The sequence below is a fragment of the Lactuca virosa genome, chromosome 8 (genome assembly GCF_052849685.1).
Source record: "Lactuca virosa cultivar CGN04683 chromosome 8, Lactuca_virosa_CGN04683_v6, whole genome shotgun sequence".
NCBI classification, from domain to species: Eukaryota; Viridiplantae; Streptophyta; class Magnoliopsida; order Asterales; family Asteraceae; genus Lactuca; species Lactuca virosa.
This window is the reverse complement of record NC_136433.1, coordinates 142467515-142491534: the sequence shown is the minus strand read 5'-3', so window position 1 is coordinate 142491534 and position 24020 is coordinate 142467515. Positions and strand designations below refer to the sequence as shown.

Sequence of the window (24020 nt, the reverse complement as noted above, 5' to 3'; positions counted from 1 at the left end):
ACCTGTTAACGAAGGCCCGTTCTTATAGCAAAGGTTCAGACCGTTTTTTGGCTTCTTCTTTTGGTTTTTGCATTGATCTTCTGGTTATGATAGTGAGCCTCCTTTTCTATTAAAATAGTCTTGTTTTTCCCGTGTTTCATGGAGATGCTTTATAAGGTATGTACGATGATAGGGTGATTCTTGCTTTTATGCCTGGTGTTTAGGTAGATGCTCGTCGTTTATGTAGATGCTTGTGCTCTGGGCGGGTAGGCCAGGTTGCTCGACTGACCTGGTTTTATGTGGACTGGTGGCCCTACCCCATTAAGCCCCCAACCTAATTTTTATAAAGCACTACCGATGTATAATAATTGGGCTTAAGTGGTTTATTTTTGCTTGCTTTTCCACTCGGCCCCGTTGACGGCTTTTTCGCTTATCCACGTGCCCACGACTGTTCGTAGGCTTATAGGTACTTGAGACCCTCCCAGTAACAGTTGGCTTCCCGCCTTTGAATTCAGAAATGCTTGTCAAATCTTTTTCAGTTGCATCATTTTATTCCTTTTTCTTTGATCTTCCGTATTCCCTTCACCCTTTCTCCTTCCTGAATCCTCGTACATTCTGTGAAAGAATGTCTCGATCGATGATACCCGTTGTTCAATCGACCATTAGCCATAAGCGGATTGAACAGGTTACCATCAAGTATCATCTTGTTAAAGAAGACGGTGCTGTTCTTCATGCTGCGAACGATGTCATTGATCGGCCCCCACCAAGTAAGGTTGGTTTTTATCTTTACTATTTTGAGGCCGGTCTGCGAGTCCTCCCTCAACGTTCTTCGGTTCAGTTATTGAGGCGTACAAGATCCATACTTGCCAACTGAAACCTAATTCCATTTCAAAAATCATTTGCTTTGAACTTCTATGCCACACCTCGTTGGTCGTCCATACTGCTGTCCTGTTCCAGTACTTCTTTCGCATTTGCAGCAATGGTGCATGGTACTATTTTCGTTCGAGGGGACGTAGTTTTATCGAGGGTCTTCCGGGTTCGATAAAAAATTGGAAAAATGAATTTATCTGGATGAATTCCTCATGCTTCCGTTATCGAAATGAATATCACCTTCCTGGGGCGATTAACGACCAAACCCCGCTAGGACAGGTGATTTAAGCCAGAATATAGACAAGATCTCTCCTTTGAATGTGATGATGAAGAAATTCCGTGACGCCGTGTTAGGGCAAGTTGGTATGAGTCCATATTGGCTTCGTCTTGGCATTGTTTCGTCTTTATTTGTTCGTGGTGCATGTTTGTTCCCATAAGACTATTTTGTGTTTATGCTTCTTATTATGTTTATTGACCCAATACTTGGCACGTGTAGATGGGACTTGATTGCCCTTTCTTTTGTCTGGTTTTGTTGAGGGAAAAATTTCTGCACAGGATCTAGGCTTGGAAGATTTTGACCTTCCAATTTATGATGATAGTTTTACCAATAGTGGTAGTAATTGTAGTAATTCTCACGCCCACGAAGAGGAGACATCTGAATCCTCGATTAGGGTTCACGATTCTTTCGATGCCCAGACTTTTCCTGTTACTACGAGGCCTATGATTAATGTTGAAGGTGATGGTGAGGAAGGAAGTGGTGAGTAACCCTTGATTCGGCGTAAGAGAGACATAGGTTCTACGACCTTTGCTGCTCTGGCAGCTGTTCTTTCGGGAAAAGAAGGTAGCATTGGTAGGGTTCTTAAGAGGCCTCGATACTTGGAGCCCAACGTCTTTCGTGATTTTGCTAGCAGTCGTGGTGTTAATCGTCATCTGTCGTATGTGTCTCAACTGAATACGTACAGTCCGCCTCGTGATGTCGATGCTTTGCACCTGGCCGGTCCTGTATATGTTCCTTCCTAGAAATATAGGCGGGATCAAAGCTTGATGGAGCCAAAGGTTGCTATGTCTTTCTTTGAGAGTTTTTCTTCTCCCGGGACTTGTGCAAGTGTCAGCCAAGGTCGTAGAGAGCACGTTCGTGACATGTATAAGATTAAGCTTGTGGAGAATATGGTTTTGGGCCAGGAAATCATTTCGTGGCTTGATGAGAATGAGTCGTTACACTCAGAAAATTGTAGCCTAGATGATGAGTTCAAGAAAATATATGATCTAATTAAGTTGTTTGTGGTGTTGTCTGGAGGGTTTGCTCATAACGTGCAATTGTTTCGTGACCAACATGTGGAGCTTGTGGAAAAAGTTGCTGAGTTGGAAAAGGTCATGCCGAATGTGGGGGCGCTTCCCCAGTATGAGGTGGATAAAGTGAGGAATGAACTAGCAGTTATGCAAAACGAGAAAGTTGTCTTGGAGAGCAAGCTAGCAGGGTATGATGATGTTGTCGAGGAGGTTTCGACGTTAAAGTCCACCATGAAATCTCTCGAGTTGGAGAAAATCGGGTTGTTGTATAAGATAGTTATGATAAAGAACGGTGTCCGGAAGCTAAAAGGTGACCTAAATGAGTCCGTCCTGCGAAATACTGATTTGCAAGGAAGCGTGGTAGGACTAGAGGGTCAACTGAATAAAGTGAATGGGGATGTGACTTGGGTGTTGTCACATGGGGTTGCGGAGTTGGTTGACAAACTTGTCACTGAATCATCGTTTTCTGAGTCGAACCGTGAGATGCAATCCATTTGTGTGGATTTTGGCAGGAGAGCAGGCTCTGAGATGATGAACATTGAGTTTAAGATGGGCCTTCATGAAACCGATCTTCCGTTATATGAACCTTCTCACGTGCAAAAAATGGAAGAAGCTTTTTCAGCTTTGTTTTGTGCTGACTATCTACCTGAGTTTGGCTTGCCTTTGACAAGTTTTGATCAGTTGTGCGAGTTGGTTGAGCATGCTGGTGGTAATGGTGCTTCTACAAGTGGTTATGGTGGCCACAACGAGTGTTGAAAGGTATGGTGTGTGGGATTAGGCTAGTGGTATGGTTGTGGGTATTTGTTGAATCATGTATGTTAGTTTACGGGTTTGTTGAACTTGGACAAGTGCTTTCCCCCTTTTTCTTTATATATTTTTGGTGCTTAGTTGTTTTTTCTTTGGTATTTGTACTGATACTTGGGATGATAGTATTTCTATAACCAGGGTGTATGATAATATGTATTACATCATATATTGTTTGATCGTTAACTATGTAGCACCAATATTGTTGTGATGCCGTGTTTTGCATGCATAATCCTTTCATATCCTTCTCCTTATTTGTATTATGAATCGTTATAGTTGTTTGGTTGGCATTTTCTCTATTCCCCTACTGGAATACTTTCAATTTGGCTTGTATCTGTATTCCGAAGCTTTAAAATTGTCGTGAAGATGAGTACCATCTCTTAAAGCAGCACTATTAAAACAGGAACGCCTGTTTTGGCCAAGCAAGTAGTGTTGGTCGGGGTTTTAGAATGTTGACGTGTATGAGATTATAGTCTGCTGATTAAATCGTGAAGTTTGGTAAAGGTTGAGGATACTCTAAGGCCAATAGGTAGTTTTGACCTTTACCTTGTCGTGTTCTTGTGGTCGGCTTTCCTGGCTATATGATTTTCATAGAATGAAAATACTTTTAGGCTGAGTTTTGAAGTGTTGAATCTTTGACCTTTATTAGTTTGTGGTCGGCTGTCCGAGCTACGAAAGATAAGTAGAATAAAGATATTCTTGGGCTAAGCTGGTAGCCGGTGTCGAAGTGTTAAACTTGACCTAGGTTATATTGTAGTCAGCTGACCGAGCTACAAAATATAAATAGAATAAAGATATTCTTGGGCTAAGCAAGTAGTCGTGGTCGAAGTGTTAAACTTGACCTTAGTTAGATTGTAGTCGGCTGACCGAGCTACAGAATATAAATAGAATAAAGATATTCTTGGGCTAAGCAGGTAGTTGGGGTCGAAATGTTGAACTTGACCTTAGTTAGATTGTAGTCGACTGACAGAGCTACAAAGTATAAATATAATAAAGATATTCTTGGGCTAAGCAGGTGGCCGGGGTAGAAGTGTTGAACTTGACCTTAGTTAGATTATAGTCGGCTGACCGAGCTACAAAATATAAATAGAATAAAGATATTCTTGGGCTAAGTAGGTAGCATGGGTCGAAGTGTTGAACTTGACCTTAGTTAGATTGTAGTCGGCTGACCGAGCTACAAAATATAAATAGAATAAAGATATTCTTGGGCTAAGCAGGTAGCCTGAGTCTAAGTGTTGAACTCGACCTTAGTTAGATTGTAGTCGGCTAACCGAGCTACAAAATATAAATAGAATAAAGATACTCTTGGGCTAAGCAGGTAGTCTGGGTCGAAGTGTTCAACTTGACGTTATTTAGACTGCAGTCGGCTGATTGAGCTACAAAATATAAACATAATAAATATATTCTTGGGCTAAGCAGGTAGCCGGGATCGAAGTGTTGAACTTGACCTTAGTTAGATTGTAGTTGGATGACCGAGCTACAAAATATAAATAGAATAAAGATATTCTTGGGCTAAGCAGGTAGACTGGGTTGAAGTGTTGAACTTGAACTTAGTTAGATTGTAGTCGGCTGAACGAGCTACAGAATATAAATAGAATAAATATATTCTTGGGCTAAGCAGGTGGCCGAGGTCGAAGAACTTGACCTTAGTTAGATTGTATTCGGCTGACCGAGCTACAACATATAACTAGAATAAAGATATTCTTGGGCTAAGCAGGTAGCCTGGGTCGAAGTGTTGAACTTGACCTTAGTTAGATTGTAGTTGGCTGAACAAGCTACAAAATATAAATAGAATAAAGATATTCTTGGGCTAAGCAGGTAGCCAGAGTCAAAGTGTTGAACTTGACCTTAGTTAGATTGTAGTCGGCTGACCGAGCTACAAAATATAAATAAAATAAAAATATTTATGGGCTAAGAAGGTAGCGGGGGTCGAAGTGTTGAACTTGACCTTAGTTAGATTGTAGTCGGCTGACCGAGCTACAAAATATAAATAGAATAAAAATATGTGTGGGTAAGCAGGTATCCGGGGTCGCAGTTTTGAGCTTAGACCCCTTGGTTTTATTTATCATGAAAGAACCATGGTGACGGTATGTGCTTGTCCTAGAACATACTTTTAGTAGGTTGTTACCACTTCATTGTGAATAGGCACATCGACTGTGCGCCTTTCTACTTACTTTCAAGTCCCGTCATGGGCATTAATACTTCGTGGCGTGTTGTTCTCGCTTGCTTGGCTCCCCACATCGGTATCACAGTTGGTGATCGTTTCTATCCTTTGGTATTTGTCGAGGGTTGTGCAGTTGTTCTTCTGCTTAAGTCATATATGTCTGCTAATCGGTTCGTTGCATTGCATTTCCATCGGTTTCCCTTGGTGTTGGTCGTCCTTTCCTACTTGAATTGTTTTTGCCTTACATCTGCTCCATATGGTCCTCACACCTTTTTATACATGCTTCTAGTGCGAATTCTTGTTTCATCCTGAATTTCGCCAACTTCTTCGTTTTTCCTTGTTTGTGCCTGTACAGTGTTGGCTGACGCGATACTTATTGTCCACTTGTGATTCTTAATAGTTACTGATGTGCTGCCTTCTATGATTTTCCATGATGCGCAAGTGGCAAGTAGTTGTAACACTTGTTTTAGGCTTGCATTGTCTTCTGTTTGTATATTTGATGGCCCTTGTCTGTCGTGTGGTATTTGTGGGGTGGTGCTCGGTCTAACCCCTTGTTCCATTGTTGGGTAATCTGTTTGGATTTCGAACGACTTGGGACGCTGTCCGGGTGATCCTTGTTGTCAGTCCTCTTACCTTGTTCTGCTCTTCTTTTGGTGTGTTTTGTCTCGACACTCGACTTTGTGTTAAATTTGATAACTTCGTGAATCGTTGATGCAGTGGCCTTGAGTTTTTACAGCGCCTTGCGCCCAAAGATGACATCGTAAGGTGAAGGTGCATTAGTTATGACGAAACATATTAATTGCGTGCTATTCCTCCCTTGAGGATAATCAATAAGGGTTAGTGGTAGGGTGATTATTCCTTCTGCCCATACATTATGGCCGACAAAGCTGACCATGTGACTTTTTGATGGACTTGCTCTTGCGCGTACATGAAAGACCCACACTTTCATATATAACATTTGTTACTCCGAAACTGCTACATGCATATTTATAAAACAATATCTTACATTGATAAAGTGATTACAAAGGATTGGATACAAACCGACTATGTTTAAATATTTTACATAACTACCCAGGATATTGTAATTTTACACATACATAAACCGAAGTACAAAAGTAATAGCAAAAATCTATTCTACAACTTCCGATAGTATATAACCATACTGGTTACTTATCTCCTGCAAATTAGTTAAACATTGAGAGGGGTAAGCGGTGACGCTTAGTGAGTTCAATAATAGATACAATATAACGTTATGTCATATATATACTTCAATATGGAAGAAGCAAGGAGGAACAAGGAACAACAAAGGCATATGTGAATCATGTGACAAACTTTCCATATCAATCATTGATTTGATTCAAAGATATACAATCAATGAGACATAACAATTTCCATACTTGATATACATCAATAAAGCTTTGGCCCAAATGGCACAGAAGACATACAACTTCGGATTAACATTTTGGTAGATTTTAGGCTTATAGCCCTGCGAAGGTTGGGAGACATGTTCTACATGGCCAGAGGCTACGTACCAGTACCAATATGAATCTAAGTCCTTTCACTGATCACATGGTCAAAGGTATTACTTTGCTATTAAACATAGCGAATAAAAATTAACACGGGAAAATAAACTGGAATAATAACACTGAAAAGTACATAGCACATATAACACACATAACATACAATTGTTCCTATATATTAAACTCACCGTGAAATAACCGGGGATCAAAATAGTAATTCGGGCAGCACTTCGGCTCTAAATATAACTTTCTTTGTTGAAAACCGGGAGTTTTCTTGAAAACTGGGCTCTGCGAAAGTTGGGCTTCGAAACCGAAAAGATAAATTTTCCGGGTCTTCGGGCACTTCGGGGTGTGTTTCGGGTGCTAAAAGTGATATCGAGGCTTCGGGGGATGTCGAGATAGTAAAAATATTGAAAAGGGGGGGGGGGGTGAAAGTGGCAAATTTCTCAAAATACCCGGGAAGGCTCGCATGGATCTTATTTATAGGGGAGGAGGTCCGAAGGCTCAGATCCGAGGCTAGGAAGTGAGAGGCTCGCATGCGAGGTTCGGACCAGCTGGCAGCAGGGCGAGGCTCGGAGGGACACCTGCGAGCTTCGGATTGGTCGGATGACGCGACAACTCCTCGGTTCGGGCCAGCACTTCGGACCAGTCAGCGGGTGACACGCGTATTGCGTTCCAATCAGCAGCGAGCACATGTCCGACACGTGTAAGCCTCGCATGCGAGGGTGACGTGTCCAAAGATGACTCATCCGAAATTTCTCGAAAATTGTGTCAAATCTTGTAAAATCCATAACTTTCTACGGGCTCCATTTTTTACGTTCTTTATATGAACGCATAGATAAAATTATGCTCTACAACTTTCGTTTAGACTTCGTTGGAAAATTTTGACTTTATTTTTATATTATTATTTTTAACAGACCGGGACTGGTAAATCCGTTAAAAATTCATAACTTCTTTATCCGACGTCCGTTTTCGTCAGACTTTTTACCGTTGTACTGCTAATGACGAGACCTTCGATTTTCGTTTAGGTTGTGTCGGCTAAAAATCACTCGATCTAAAATTCGAGTTTTTAGCTGTCTACTGCTAAGTTGAAACTTGTAGAAATCATAACTTCCTCATACGAAGTCAGATTTTGGCGTTCTTTTTATCAAAATTCTCGGTTTAACGAATACTACGACTTTCATTTATATCACTAAGGCTAAAAAGTAGTTTATCAAAAACTCATTTTTTACGTCATTCGGCACCGTGCCGATTTTGTCGCGGATCTTCGATTGGTCATAACTTCTTCGTTATAACTCGGATTTCGACGAGGTTTTCGCCTACATGTTTCTAACGAGATTATCTACAACTTTCAATAATAAAATTTTACTTATTTCAAATTTTATATTTTCGCTAAATTTCACTATTTAGCTTTTAATTAGAATCTCATAAGATTCCCAATAATTTATGAGTGATTCTAAACATAGTTTTACCTTATTTCTAGTAAAAACTATATGTTAGAACTCAATACTCAATATCACATAATATTTCATAATATTATTTAGTTGAAACACGATTTCAAAACGTGTATGTTACAGTACATGCCCGGGTAGCTGTTTGAAAAAGTGTTTATACATGACATCCGTAGAGCTTCCGCTATCTACATAGATATCGCTAGCATGACTTTTCCCCATAAGGCCGCTGATAACAATCGGCCCATCTCCTTTTGTGGCAGTCATGGTTGTAATCCCATTCATCGAATGTGAAGGTGCAATCCTCCCACTTTGTATTTGGCGCTTTCTGGTCACAGTGTTGTAGCATAAAATTTTCGTTTTTCCTTGCATTTTGTACTTTTGGTTCTACTGGGGAAATGCTTTCGAGGTGTTTAGACCAGAGGCCTTTGATCAGGTCGGTGAGTTGTCCTGACTGCATCTTGTTTTCCTACTCCCTTCTTAACATAGTGCATTCGACGGTATCATGTCCCATGGATTCATGGAATTCGCAATATCGTCCTTGGTGCTTGAATTTTGTATTCTCCCCGCTTTGCTTGCTATGTTCTTTTTGCTTTCACTTACTGCGATGACTTCATTTCGAGGGATATGCCGGTGTGGTGGTACACTACGATTTGGCTGTGGAAGATGATGAAAGTGATATTGCCTCATGACCTGGATTTTTGTGTGCTTCAATGTGTTCCCTCTGGCATATGGTTCCCGGGATCCTCTTTCTTCGTGATCGATTTTTATCTTTTCAGATGCTTCTTCTTCTTGCTTCATGTACCGGTGGACCCTTTCCATCATTTCCTTCCTTGAGGATGGTTGTTTCCCTACTAGTTTTTTAAAAAAGTTCCTGGTTTCAAACTGTATGTAAAAGCGGCGATTACCATGCTATCTGATTTCTCTGGGGTGTTGAGTGTGGCTTTGTTGAATCTTTGAACGAAGGTACTGATAGATTCATCTTCTCTTTGTCTATATCCCTGGATAGCTTGGGCATCTGCCGTGTATCTTCATTGTTGTACAAAATGACCAATGAATTCTTCTCGTAATTGATTAAAATCGCGTATGCTTTCTGCCGGTAAACTTTTGTACCATATTCGTACTGCTCCCGATAGGGTAGTTGTGAAGAAAATACACCCATATTTTTCATCAAGGTAATAGGTGTCCATCGTCCACTTATAGTTTTCTATATAGTCATCTGGGTCACCGGTACCGTCATACTTTGTGATCTCTGGTATGTTGGCTCCAGCTGGTAATTGATATTCCATGATGCTTCTTACTAGTGGTGAATTATCTGATTGTAAGACTCGTCTAATAGTGGTGCCATTGTTACTGTGTCGTCCAGTCTGTGCGTTTAGTGGTTGTTGGGATGGTGGTTGTCCCTCTAAGGCGGGTTGCGAGGTATAAAATTGTTGGTATTGGGGCGACTAGTAGGTTTGGAAATGTGTGAATGGGAAGGGTGGTGGTAGTGTTGTGTATGGTTGTATGTTGTGGTTATCCATCAGGCTTCCAGCTAAGTGTTGCTATAGCAAAGGTGGCAATAATTGCGTTGTCGCTTCCTTATTTTTCGTTATCAGTATGGTTGGTTCTGTGGGTGTGTTTGCTCCTGCCGTACTCGAGCCATTGACGGTTTCCATTGTGACCGAATCATCCTGCCTGGCTTTCTTTGCTCGTCCCACAGGTCGGTCACTTATTTCTACCTCAGGAAGTGTGTTTGGTTGGGGTGAAGGTGTGATGTGTACCTGTGGTTCAGTGACCTTAGCTGTTAATGTGTTCGGTGTGAAGGCAAGGATTAAATTGATTGGGATAAATGGTGTTTCATTTCCTGCCTAGGAAGCCTTTGTGTTTTCTTGCATGGTTATATACGGATGACGCCAATGTTGCTACGTAGCTTCCTGGATGCTTGTGGTGGTCCCTTTTAGAGCCTTCTCCAAAGAGCAGTCCAAGTAGCACGTTGCATGGTATGTATCAAGTATAGGTTAGAAAGCCATACCGAGGGCGGATCCCCGATATTGCTCTCCGATGCCTAAGCTAGGAGTCATGTTTGGAGCCTTAAGTGTATACAAATTTTTTAGGATGTTTTTCTCTGGCTTACCTCTTAGCGAAGGCTTGTTCTTATAGCAAAGGTTCGGACCGGTTTTTGGCTTCTTCTTTTGTTTGTGCATTGATCTTCTGGTTATGATAGTGAACCTCATTTTCTATTAAAATAGTCTTCCTTTTCCCGTGTATGCTAGAGATGATTTATAGGGTATGTACAATGATAGGGTGATTCTTGATTTTATGCTTGGTGTTTAGGTAGATGCTCGTGCTTTGGACGGGCAGGCCGGGTTGCTCGATCGGCCTGGTTTTATGTGGACCAGTGGCCCTACCCCATTATGGGTCAATATCAAATGATCATTAACTAAACAAGCCCTTTAGTACCTACACTGCAAACCTCAATACCGGGTTCTACATACCTTGCTACTGAGCATCGCATACCTCGGTATCGAGCACACCATACTTTGCTCGAGCACTACAGACCTTGTTTCGAGCACCACAAGCTTTATGTTATGCACCGCTGACTTTGTGCTTTGCAACACCATATACATCGTGATTTGCAACATCGTAAAACTTGTGTTAAGTCTCAGTAGTGACAATGAAGTCAAAAGGAATATATCTTCATAACTCAACACAACTGTGATTCTACTGAGTAAAATATGCAAAGTACAAAGAATAAATTGTATTATTGTATGAGAACTTATGTAGTCGGACATTAAAGAATGTTATAAATAGAAAAATAAATAATACTTTTTTATAGTGTATAAATTTATTATTTACCAACGTGAATAAATAATTAAATAATAGTTGTCTATTATTTATTGGTCAAATAAAAAATAAACAAAGAAGTTATTTATTATAAATTAAATAAAGAAGTTTATCTAATTAAAATTCCAAATTAATTAATCACGAGTTCGATATTTTACTTGAATGGTGAGAAAAGAGGTTCAAAACCCCATCAACTAATTAAGAGAGCTACTTAGGTCATAATTATATAACAAATCTAAACAATCAAAACCCTACCGCTACATATCGTTTCCCATTCTTTTCGGACAGTCATACACAAGCAATAGGCAATAGAGATCAGTCTTAATATGTTGGTTTCTTTAGTAGTTGTTGTTCCTTGCTTTGTATGGATTTTTGTAAATGTTCTCTGTTTTGTATGGATTTAAGAGAGATACTTAGTTCATAACTATATAATAAATCTAAACAATCAAAATCCTATGACCACATGCAATCTTTCCTCCTTTTCAGCTAGTTAAACTCAAGCAATAGGAAAAAGAAACCAGTCTTAATATGTTGGTTTGTCTAGTAGTTGTTGTTCCTGCTTTGTATGGATTTTTGTAAATGTTACATGCTTGTGGTAAATGTTATATTGATCGCAAAGAACACCAAAAACAGATGTAATTTTGAATTTCCTATGATTGTTTATGTTGGTTTACTATATTGTAACTGGATCCATGGATTTCGGTTATGTTTAAAATTTAAACTTGTTAATTTGCTTTGCTTGTTCTTGATTATACACTTATTTTGAAATAAACAATATCAAACATACATTTGTGATATATGTAGTATAATTAACCATGTTTATATTTTCAAACTTCACTAGTGAATATGTGAATTTTTTATTGAACAAAATTTCTAATCGGACAATTATTTCGTAGTTTAATTTTTGAATAAATATTTATATATGTGATGTATGTGAATTTATACTCTCTATTTTCACACATGCTTCAAATTTATTGTTTGAATGATAAGTTGTATTTGAATTTTTATGATCCTAATAGAAATTTAAGATTCTTTGTAAACTCTATTTTAATATATTTTTGTGTGTTGATCATTTTTTTGTGATGTCTATATTGTGTAAGATTAAAAGTTATTATTTCCTTATTTGGTTAATTAAGCATTTCTTTGTTTGTTAAATTGTGCAAAATAATGTAATTTACTTTTCTATGACTTGAGTTTGAGTGTATCTATGGATTTGATCGCCTTAGAAAGTTGATATTTTAATCCGGTTATTAGAAGTTTGTGTTTAAAAATAATGTTCAAATATGTGAACTTGTATTTACCATTATTTGTTTAATTTTTGACTCTGATATGTATGTAGCCAACTAAGTTGATTTAAAGTTTTATGTCGGCTTCAAAAAATATCTAACTTGCTTGTTTACATTATATATGATTCGTTTAATTAGATTTCTTATGTGATATATATATATATATATATATATATATATATATATATATATATATATATATATATATATATATATATATATAAATTTTGATATTCTCAAAGGTGTTGTGTAAGTGTGTGTATGTGTGTCTGTATGGAAGGTGGGGGGGGGGGGGGTATTTTGTCGTTTTGATAATAATTATTATTTGTGTTGTTAATTTTATCGATTTTTTTATCTTTTAACTTGGAACACCATGATGTTTGTCATCATCAAAAGAGAGATTGATCGTATATTTCATCCATGTGGTGTGCATGTAATGTCAATCTTGTTTATTTTGAATTTTTGATGATAAAAAATGTGAAACTCTAACTATGTTATTACTAAGTATGAAAGTTAATTAGTAATGATTAAATGACTAAATGAAGATGATTTGAAAAATCAACACTCATATTTAACACAATATATAACATTTGGATGCATTTGACTAAGAGACTTCATTGTATTAATGATCATGACGAATTACCAGAAGAATTACAATCCCAATATCATATGGAAATTTGTAGAGAGTAAAGATTGCCTCTAAAATCGTGTAAAGCATTTTAATGTGTGTCGTTAAGATTTCTAGTGAAGAAAAATATAATGAGGATGGTCTATATTATTTAATATGGTAATCTTGAATGATAATACTCTGCGGACTATTGTCGGAGCGATTATGAATTAAAACTAATACGAAAGATTGACGATGTCATATAAATCAATATATCTTAGACAATACGTAAATTCACAAGTATTCATTATTCATGAATATTAGAAAGACCCACCTTAATATGTCATTTTATGAATCGACATTATGAAGCGAGTCTTAAAAACGAGTCGAATCTCATTGTCCTTCGACTTTGGATATGTGTTGGCTTTTGACGAACTACAATATCGTGTCTTGATGTATGTCAAGTTGTCCTTAATAAGGTAGTTATAAATGCTACTATTAGATATAATATGAAACTTGGTAAAGAACGTATATAATTAAGACAAGACTTGTTCCTCTATTTTTGGATTGTGATAACAGTTATACCCCTTGATTGAATACATTTGAGTGTGGCAAAAAACAAATGATTATGTTGATTTTATTCATTCTAATATCAATAAACAAATATGAAACTTATATGAGAATGACTCGAATTATGACTCATTTTTCATTTTTTCTAGATATTAAAATGAAGGGATATAAGGCATGTCCACTGCCATTAAGAAATTGATGGATGCTTTGTGGAAACAAAATTTCACATACAGTTAGGGGCAGTGATGTATTGCTAGACACTTAACATTGTCTGTGCAACTGGCATCTTTTGTATGTTACATAACTTGTTAGGATCAAGAATAGATAAGAAACACAATAAAGATGTAAAGAAAAAAAAAATAAGAACATGAGGAGTTATCATAAAATTACAAGTGTCATACACAAGCTTTCAGTTTATCGTTAAAAGAGGTAGAGATGTATCTATTTATAATGACAAGCTGACCTAAAAAACTACTTATGGGTCAAGACAAGATGTCATTAACTAAACAAGCCCTTTAGTATGTGCTATACAGACCTTAGTGTCAGGCACTGCATACCTTGCTACTGATCACCACATACCTCAGTATCGAGCACAACATACTTTGCTCGTGCACCACAAACATTGTTTCGAATACCATAGACTTTATGTCTTGCACCATTAACCTTATGCATCACAACACCACATACATTGTGATTCGCAACATCACATAACTTGTGTTATGTCTTAGTAGTGAAAATGAAGTCAAAGGAGGATCAATCTTTATAACTCAAAACAAGAGAAAATTCTATTGAGATTAATATACAAAGTACAAATAATAAATTATACATCTTGTTGTATGTGGTCGAAGATTAAATTATAGTGTATAAATTTATTATTTACCAACGTCAATAAATAATTAAATAATAATTTTTTATTATTTATTGGTCAAATACGGAATAAATAAATACTTTTTTATTATAAATTAAATAAAGAAGTTTATTTAATTAAAATTAAAAATTAAGTTTGAAATCAATTAATTATGAGTTTGAATTTTTACTTGAATGGTGAGAAAAGAGTTTTCAAAACCCCATCTATTAAGTATTTAAGAGAGCTACTTAGGTCATAATTATATAACAAATCTAAACAATAAAAACACCACTGCCACATGCCATCCCCCCTCCTTATCAACTAGTCAAACTTGAGCAATATGCGATGGAGATTAGTCTTAATTTGTTAGTTTGTATAGTAGTTGTTGTTCCTGATTTGAATGAATTTTTATAAATATTACCTGCTCGTGGTAATTGTTTTAAGGATATTAAAGGACACCAACAAACGATGTAATTTTGAACCTCCTATGATGGTTTATGTTGCTTTATTAAATTCTAATTGGATCCATTGATTTTGTTGATGATTAAAAATTTAAACATGTTATTTTGTTTTTGTTGTGCTTGATTATATAATTATTTTGGAATCAATAATATCAAACATACTTTTGTGATATATGTAATAAAAACCCATGTTTATATTCTCAAACTTCACTAGTGAATATGTGATTTTTTTGGATAAAAATATTAATAAGATAATTCTTTTATAGTTTATTTTGTGAATCAATATTTATATATGTGATGTATGTGGATTTATGTTCTATGTTTTCACATATGCTTCAAACTTATTGTTTGAATGGTAACTTGTATTTGAGTGTTTATGATCCTAATGGAACTTTAATATTCTTTGTGAAACCTATTTAATATATTTTTATGTGTTTAAATTTTCTTTTTTTGTGATATGGCTATATAGTGTAAGATTAAAAGTTCTTACTTCCTTATTTGGCTAATTAAGCATTTCTTTGTTTGTTAAAGTGTGCAAAATCATGTGATTTACTTTTCTATATCTGAGTTTGAGTGTATCTTTGGATTTGATCGTCCTAAAAAATGTGATACTTTAATGCAGTTATTAGAAGGTTTGTATTTGAAAATAATATGCAAATATGTGAACTTGTATTTTGCATTATTTTTTATTTAATTTTCAACTTTGATATGTATGTGTCAAAAGCCTACTAAGTTGGTCAAAATTTTTATGTCGGCTTCAAAAATTATATAACCTGATTGTTTACATTATATTTGATTTGCGTAATTAGATTTCTTATGTGATATATATATATATATATATATATATATATATATATATATATATATATATATATATAGATAAGTAAAAAATTTCATATTCTCAAAGGTGTTGTGTAAGTGTGTGTGTGGAGGGGGGATGTATCTTTTCGCTTTGATAATGATTGTTATATGTTGTTAAATTTATTAATTTTTTTTACATTTTAATTTGGTACACGATGATGTTTTTCATCATCAAAAGAGAGACTGATGGTCTATTTCATCCATTTAATGTCAATCTTGTTTATTTTGAATTTGATGATACAAAAAATATGAAACTCTAAATATGTTATTACTAAGTGTGAAAGTTAATTAGTAAGGATTAAATGACTAGATGACAATGATTTGAAAAATCAATTCTCATATTCAACACTATCTATGTATCTATCTATCTATATATACTTATAAATGAAACATTTTTACTTTCACCACATACATTTGAAACTACCATGAGACATTTTTACTCAAACCATATTCATTTGAAACCTCCTATTTGAATGAATACCACTCAAAAGTCTTTTAATAATGATTAACCATTCAAAAGTTTTATAACTTATATGATATGCTTAATAAACAATTAATGGATAGTCTACTATAAAAGGCCATTCTGTTATAGTAGACACACAAATACTAATCACATACAAAATTCACAAAAAAAAAACAAGTTTAAAGGTTTTTGTGTTGGTTTGAGTGCTTTGGACCATTTTTCGAGCCATTTTATTATGTTAAACTTTTTAATTTGTAAGTTTGTTATATACTAATTCTTTTTCTTTTTACTTTTATTTTTCTTGGTTTAAGTATTCTTTTAAGACAATCATTGTATGTTGTGGTTGAAATTTTAATGTAAATTAGATTAGATTCATGTTATCGATCATATGTTATGGAATGTGATATAGATAATATTTAATAAAATATTGTATATATGTTTGTATGTTTGTGTTGCTTCAAAGCAATAATTAAATAAAAATCATGGATATGTCATATTATACATATTATCCATGTAAGTCTCTTTTAAATTGCAAATTATCTATCGTATCACTTTATATTTTAGTATATGTTTAACATTTTAAGTATAATAATAAGTGCTTTTTAAAAGTTTTCTTTCACTTATTAATAATAATAAGTGGTTTTAAAATTATTGAACAATAATTAAAAATAAAAAAATTAAATTATAAAATCCATGGGTATGTCATATTATCCATGTAAGTCTCTGTTGAAATGCAAATTGCCAGTCTTATCACTTTATTATTTGGTATATGTTTCATATTTGAATAATAATATTAAGTTTTTCTTAAAAGTGTTATTTAACTTATTATTAATAATAAATGGTTTAAAATTAATGAACAATAATTTTAAATGATAATAACATCAAATTATAAATTACATAACATTAGCTACAAATAAATTGTATTTTAAATGAACATCATTAATGAAATTAGAAAATAATTGCATAAGTAAAAATTTGAATTAATCAATCATAACAATTGTTAAAAATAATACTAAATAGATAATTATATTTAATTCTATTAATGAGGAAGGTGGGTTGATGTCAATGGATATTATTGTTCAAAATAGTTGAGATTATATATATATATATATATATATATATATATATATATATATATATATATATATATATATATATATATATATATAAAGTAGTGTAAAAATATTATGTCAAAGTTAATGTCAATAACATAACCATTATAAACATATATTTTTCAATATTTTAACAATATATTTTTAACTTGCTAATATTTGGACGCATTTGACTAAGCGAGTTCATTGTATTAATGATCATGAAAAATGACCGGAAGAATTACAATCCCAATATCGTAAGAAAATTTTTCGAGAGTAAAGATCGTCTGTTAAAGCATGTAGAAAAATATCATTAGGTTGGTCTATATTATTTATTATGATAATCTTGAATGATAATACTCTATAGACTATTGTTGGAGCGATTAAGAATTAAGACTAATATGAAAGATTGACGATGTCATATAAATCAATATATCTTAGAGAATAGGAAAATTCATATGTATTCATTGTTCTTGAATATTTTAAAGACCCACCTTAAGATGTCACTTTATGAATCAACATTATGAAGTGAGTCGTAAAAATGAGTCGAGTCTCATTGTCCTACGACTTGAGATATATGTTGTCTTCCAAGCAAGCGCAACATAATGTCTTGTTGCATGTAAACGTTGTCCTTAACACAGTAGTTATAAATGCTACTATTAGATATAATATGAAACTTGGTAAAGAACATATATAATTAAGATAAGATTTATTCCTTTATTTTGAGAGTGTGATATCGATCACAACCATAGATTAAAAAGATTTGAGCTTGTGGCCACAACCAAATGATTGTGTTGATCTTTTTCATTCTTATATAATTAAACCAATATTAAACTTATATGAGAATGATTCGAGCCATGACTCATGTTTCTAGATATTAGAAAAAAGGGATATAAGGCAAGTCCTCTACCATTAAGAAATTGATGGGTACTGTGCGGAAATAAAACGTCACATAAAGTTTGGGGCAATGATGTTTTGCTCGGCGCTTAACATTTTATGTGAAATTGGAATCTTTTGTCCCTTACATAAGTTGGTAGGTTAAAGAATAGATAAACAACACAATAAACATGCAAATAAAACAAATAAGAATATGAGAAATTAACATAAAAATACGAGGGTCATACACATGTTTTCTGCTTATGGTTACAAGAGATAGAGAGATATATATTTATAATGACAACCTGACCTAAAGACTACTTATGGTTCAATACCAAACATCATTAACTAAACTTGCCCTTTAGTATGTGCAACACATAACTTAGTATCAGGCTCTACATACCTTGTCACTGATCACCACAAACCTTGGTATCGAGCACAACATGCTTTTTCCTCGAGCACCACAAACCTTGTTTCTAACACCAAAGACTTTATATCATGCACTGCAGACCATGTGGTTTGCAACACCATACACATTTTCATTATCAACATTGAAGAACTTGTGTTAAGTCTTAATAGTTACAATGAAGTCAAAAGGGAGATAAATCTTTATAACTCAACACAAGTGGAATTCTATTAAGAATAATATGCACAACACAAAGAATAAATTGTAATGTTGATTGTATGTGAGTGTATGTAGTCAAACATTAAAGAATGTTATAAAGATAATAGATAAATAGTAATTTTTATAGCGTACAAGTTTGTTTTTTACCATAATGAATTAATAATTAAATAATATTTTTTTATTATTTATTGGTAAAATATGAAATAAATAAATACTTTATTTATTATAAAGTAAATAAAGAAGTTTATTTAATTAAAGTTCCAAATTAATTATGAAATTAATTAATTATGAGTTTAACCTTTTATTTGAATGGTGAGGAAAGAGGATTGAAAACCCCATCAACTAAGTACTTAAGAGAGATACTTAGGTCATAACTATATAACAAATCTAAACAATTAAAACCCTACCACCGCATGTAGTATCTCCTTCTTTTCAACTAGTCAAACTCAAGCAATAGAAAAAAGAGATCAGTCTTAATATGTTGGTTTGCCTAGTAGTTTTTTCCTGCTTTGTATGAATTTTTGTAAATGTTACATGCTCATGGTAATTGTTGTATGGATATCAATGGAAACCAACAACCGATGTAATTTTGCACCTCCTACGATTGTTTATGTTGGTTTATTATATTCTAACTCAATCCATGGATTTTGGTGATGATTAAAAACTTAAACTTGTTAATTTGCTTTTGATGTGCTTGATTATATAATTATTTTGGAATCAACAGTGTCAAACATAATTTGGTGATATATGTAGTATAAATACCCATGTTTATATTCTCAAACTTTACTAGCGAGTATGTGCATTTTTTATTGGACAAAATTACTAATTGGATAAATCTTTAGTAGTTTATTCTTTGAATCAATATTTATATATACGATGTATGTGGATTTATGGTCTATGTTTTCATATATGCTTCAAATTTACTTTTTGAATGATAAATCATATTTGACTATTTATGATACTTTTATAACTTTAAGATTCTTTGTGAAACATATTTAATATATTTTTGTGTGCTTAAGTTTTTTTTTTTTTGTGATATGTTTATACAGTGTAGGATTAAAAGTTCTCACTTCCTTATTTGGATAATTAAGCATTTCTTTGTTTTTTAAATTGTGCAAAATCATGTGATTTACTTTTCTATGATTTGAGTTTGAGTGTATCTTTCGATTTTATCACCGTAGAAAATTTGATACTTTAATGCAGTTATTAGAAAGTTTGTGCTTGAAAATAATGTGCAAATATGTGAACTTGTATTTAGCATTAATTTTTATTTAATTTTCAACTTTGATATGTATGTGTCAATTGCCAACTAAGTTGATTAAAACTCTTATGTCAACTTTAAAAAATATATAACCTGCTTGTTTACATTATATGTGATTTGTGTAATGAGATTTATATATATATATATATATATATATATATATATATATATATATATATATATATATATATATATATATATATTTTAATATTCCCAAAGGTGTTGTGTAAGTGTGTGTGGAGGGGGGGGGGGTATTTTTCGTTTTGATAATAATTATTATCTGTTGTTAAATTTATTGATTTTTTTTACCTTTTAACTTGGTACACCATGATGTTTGTCTTCATCAAAACAGGGAGTGATGGTATATTTCATCCATTTGATGTGTATTTAATGTCAATCTTGTTTATTTTGAATTTTAATGATAAAAAATGTGAAACTTTGAATATGTTGTTACTGTTAGATTAAGATGACTAATGCTCTAACTAAATTGGTATAATGTTGATGAATAAAAGTAAAGTCCTTTTTAGGTTTCCCTTATAACCTAGAAATTACTTGTATTGATTAAAGGAGAGAGATATATGATTTATTAATATATTATATGATTAATATATTAATTAGAAACAATCATACTTAATTAAGAGTTAGTTAAACTTAACTTAGAATTAAATATGGGTAATTAAAAGTAATTAAAGGTGCAAGGGTTGAGCTGTAATTGTTCAATAGTTAAATAATGAAGAGGATCCAGAACCTTCCACAGGGTGGACGGTTTTAGAGGACCTTATTAGGGGGTTTTGGAAGCCTCCATTTGATAATTAGGAAACTAGATAATTACTGAATTTGAAATATTATTATTATATGTTCAAATTTAGGGTTGTTAGGGTTTCCAAGCAGCTATAAATAGAGCCTTAACCCCTTGGATTTTCGTTCGACCTATTCCAAGGAGAAAATCTGAAATTTCCTTCTCTCTCCCCCTTCTCCTCTCAATTTTAGGGTTTCCTGTGTTATGGGTGTGAAACATTAGAGGCTCACATACTATTGGAGCTAGTTTTTCCAAGGAGACAAAAAGATTTGATTAACTTGATTGAAATCTACAAAAGGTATGTATTCTTAACCATGAAATTTGATTCATAGGGTTTAGTTTGTTTTTTTATAAGTATGTTGCTATTAGATGTGAAAAAGACATAGATCAATTTTAGGTTGCATGTACCCTTAAGTTTTAAGAAAATTTCCACATGTACATTTGTTTTGTAACCTAAAATCTTGATTTTCACATTAATGGTACATAATAGATGAAATCGAAACAAACACAAAAATCCGACAGTCTGTTTCGCTACGACGTGAGATCTGTCTGGAATCTAAATTTCGAGATTTTCTTGCCTTATTTAAAAGATATGATAGATATTAGTTAATGCATGTTATTTCAAATGTCTAAAATCTGAATATGTTAACTAGATAATTAAGAATCCTAATTTGAATATGAAAGGAAGATTAAATAAGATAATTATCCATTATAGGATAATATAATTAACCTAATAAGTTTTAATAAAATTAATTAAAAGTATAATTAAAAGATAATTCTTAAATCCTATTTAATTCAAATATTTTTTATTTAATGTTAATTGAATTAATATGATTTGAACCTTGTAATTTAAAAAGTTTTAAAATAAACCCTATACATATGTATAAATGTCTATTACTATATGTATCATTAAAAGTAAGTCAAATCAATAGTAGGCCTCATTCACGAAGCCACACTATAAGAGAGGTATAAGGACACGTCCTATAAAATGACCATTAAATGAGTGTCCTTTTCACCCACCGATTCTTTCTGCGGTGGAGGGTCGTTAGCTGAACGAGTTTGATAGGAGATAATCACATTAAAAGTATAATGTATGAAGTACTAGAACCTTTTATAAAATCTAACTTTAGTTAATTTAGGAAAAATGTGAAATTGTATGCTAATCCATGAAAACACACATCATTTCTTTGTGAGTCGTTAGTGGAGCGTGCGTGGTTAACCATCACACTAATGTGGGACTACAAAGATTAAATGATGGTACATACTCATATTTTATGTTTGTTGATGGAGTGTGTGTGTGGTTTACCGGAACATCATTGCAAGACCATAAAGGACCTCGAGCATGGGTTTGCATGTTATTCACATCTTATTTGTGATCCTCGGCATCCTAATCACAAATCGAAGAGCATAATCGAGATTGAACATGTCATTAAAATGTTCAATGAATCTCAAATTATCTAGGAATTTCATATTATATTGAAATTGGTAAAATTATTTACCTACCTAAAATTAATTCACAATTAGATTACTGCATCCATTTTCTTAATTTCGAATTGCATTATTAGATCCTACCTTTGAATATTAATTTAGGTTAAAATATCAAGGAAATAAATCAACTAACTAAATTCTTGTCTCTTGTTTTAAATGTTTGGAAATGGTGATCTTCCTCCTCCTCCAATCGCTCACAACTTCACTCTCTTGTCTATACTTTCAAAAGAAAAACTCACTGGTCCCAACTACATGAACTGGTTGCATAATTTGAAAATGACGTTGAGATATGAGAATAAAGAGTATGTTTTCGGGACTCCAGTTCTTGAAATTGACAAAGAATCTGCTACTCCTGAAGACTCGGTTGATTATAATCAGCACGTTGACGACGCTACAAAGGTCGCTTGCATTATGATTGCAACCATGACACCTGAGATCCAGAAGAACTATGAGGACTATTGGCCCTATGAAATGAACCAAGCTCTGTCCAAAATGTTTCTCAAGAAATCTAGACAAGAGCTTTACGAAGTTGTCAAGGCTCTCATGGAATGTAAATTGAAAGATGGGACTCTGTGCGCTCACGTGCAGAAAATGCAGAGGAATGCAGAAAGATTGGAAAAGCTCAACGTTACCTATGATAAAGAGCTTTCCATTGATATGGTGCTAAACTCATTGCCCATTAGTTATGATCAGTTCATCTTGACCTATCATTTGAACAATACTAAGACCACGTTGATTGAGCTTCACAATCTGTTGTAGACAGCTGAAGCAGGAATGAAGAAGTCTCATTCCAACAGTGTTGCAACTACTCCAATCATGGTTATCCAACAAGGAAAAAGGTAAGAAGAAAAGGCATATTCCCAACCCAAGTGTAAAGGGAAATACCACATTCGAGAGTCTAGTGATTCAAATGGAAAGCCCAACTTTGATACTCAGCATGTTGCGGATCCAAAAGAAGCTGTGTGCTTTCATTGTGGCCAAAAGGGCCATTGGAGAAGAAGATGCCCTAAGTACCTACAAGAAGTGAGAGAAGCAAAGGGCAAGATGTCTAACTCTTTTGGTACATACTCTATTCAAATCAATAACACTTGTATTTCAAATTCTTGGGTCCTTGACACAGGATGTGGTTTCAATATTTTTTATGATATGCAGGGGCTAAAGGAAAGTGAAGAGATTGAGCATGGGAAACTGAACCAGATCACGGGGAATAGGTGAAAGTCGGCTGTAACGTCCCAAAAATACCGAGTAAAATTTTCATTTTAAATAATTCAAAACCATTCATTCATTATCCCAAAAGACAATCAGAGTAAAAGTATTCTCAAAACATCAAAGTAAAATCATAAACAATCAATGCAAAATAAATCTCTAGGGGATACAGTGCGATCATGTCGGACTCTTCCTTTTGAAACCAGATGTTCCTGAAAACATTTTAAAAATAAACCGTAAACATAAATCTTAGCGAGTTCCTCCAAATACCACATAACATACATACATTGCCATGGGCTACCCCCATGGTCTTTCATACAAGTGTCATGGGCTACCCCATGGTTTTTCATACCATTGCCATGGGCTGCCCCCATGGTCTTCCATTACAGCGATTTGGGTACCCCAAGGTCTTATACACAAGTTTCATGGGCTACCCCCATGGTCTTTCATAAAAGTGTCACGAGCTACTCCCGGGGTCTTCCATGCAAGTATCACAAAGACAATTAGCATCCTACATAACATAATCCAATGGGTCGACATTGGTGCCTTCGATCCACGAGTACAGTGAGGAGACTCACCTTAACTACTCAACAGAAGCCCAACAGCTACCTCAACATCAGAAAAACTAACCCAAGCTTCCTAAAACCAAAACGAGACCAAACCTTAGTCAAAACT

The 24020-nt window shown here is 34.1% G+C and overlaps 1 protein-coding gene across 1 annotated transcript; it reads left to right on the top strand.

The window, feature by feature from the left end:
• The first annotated feature begins 22295 nt into the window (after positions 1-22295).
• Positions 22296-23354, top strand: LOC145130906 (uncharacterized). Its single transcript, XM_079065661.1, has 3 exons — positions 22296-22799; positions 22899-22958; positions 23292-23354. Exons 1-3 carry the CDS (start codon positions 22296-22298, stop codon positions 23352-23354), a joined length of 627 nt encoding a protein of 208 aa, XP_078921787.1.
• The last annotated feature ends 666 nt before the right edge of the window (positions 23355-24020 follow it).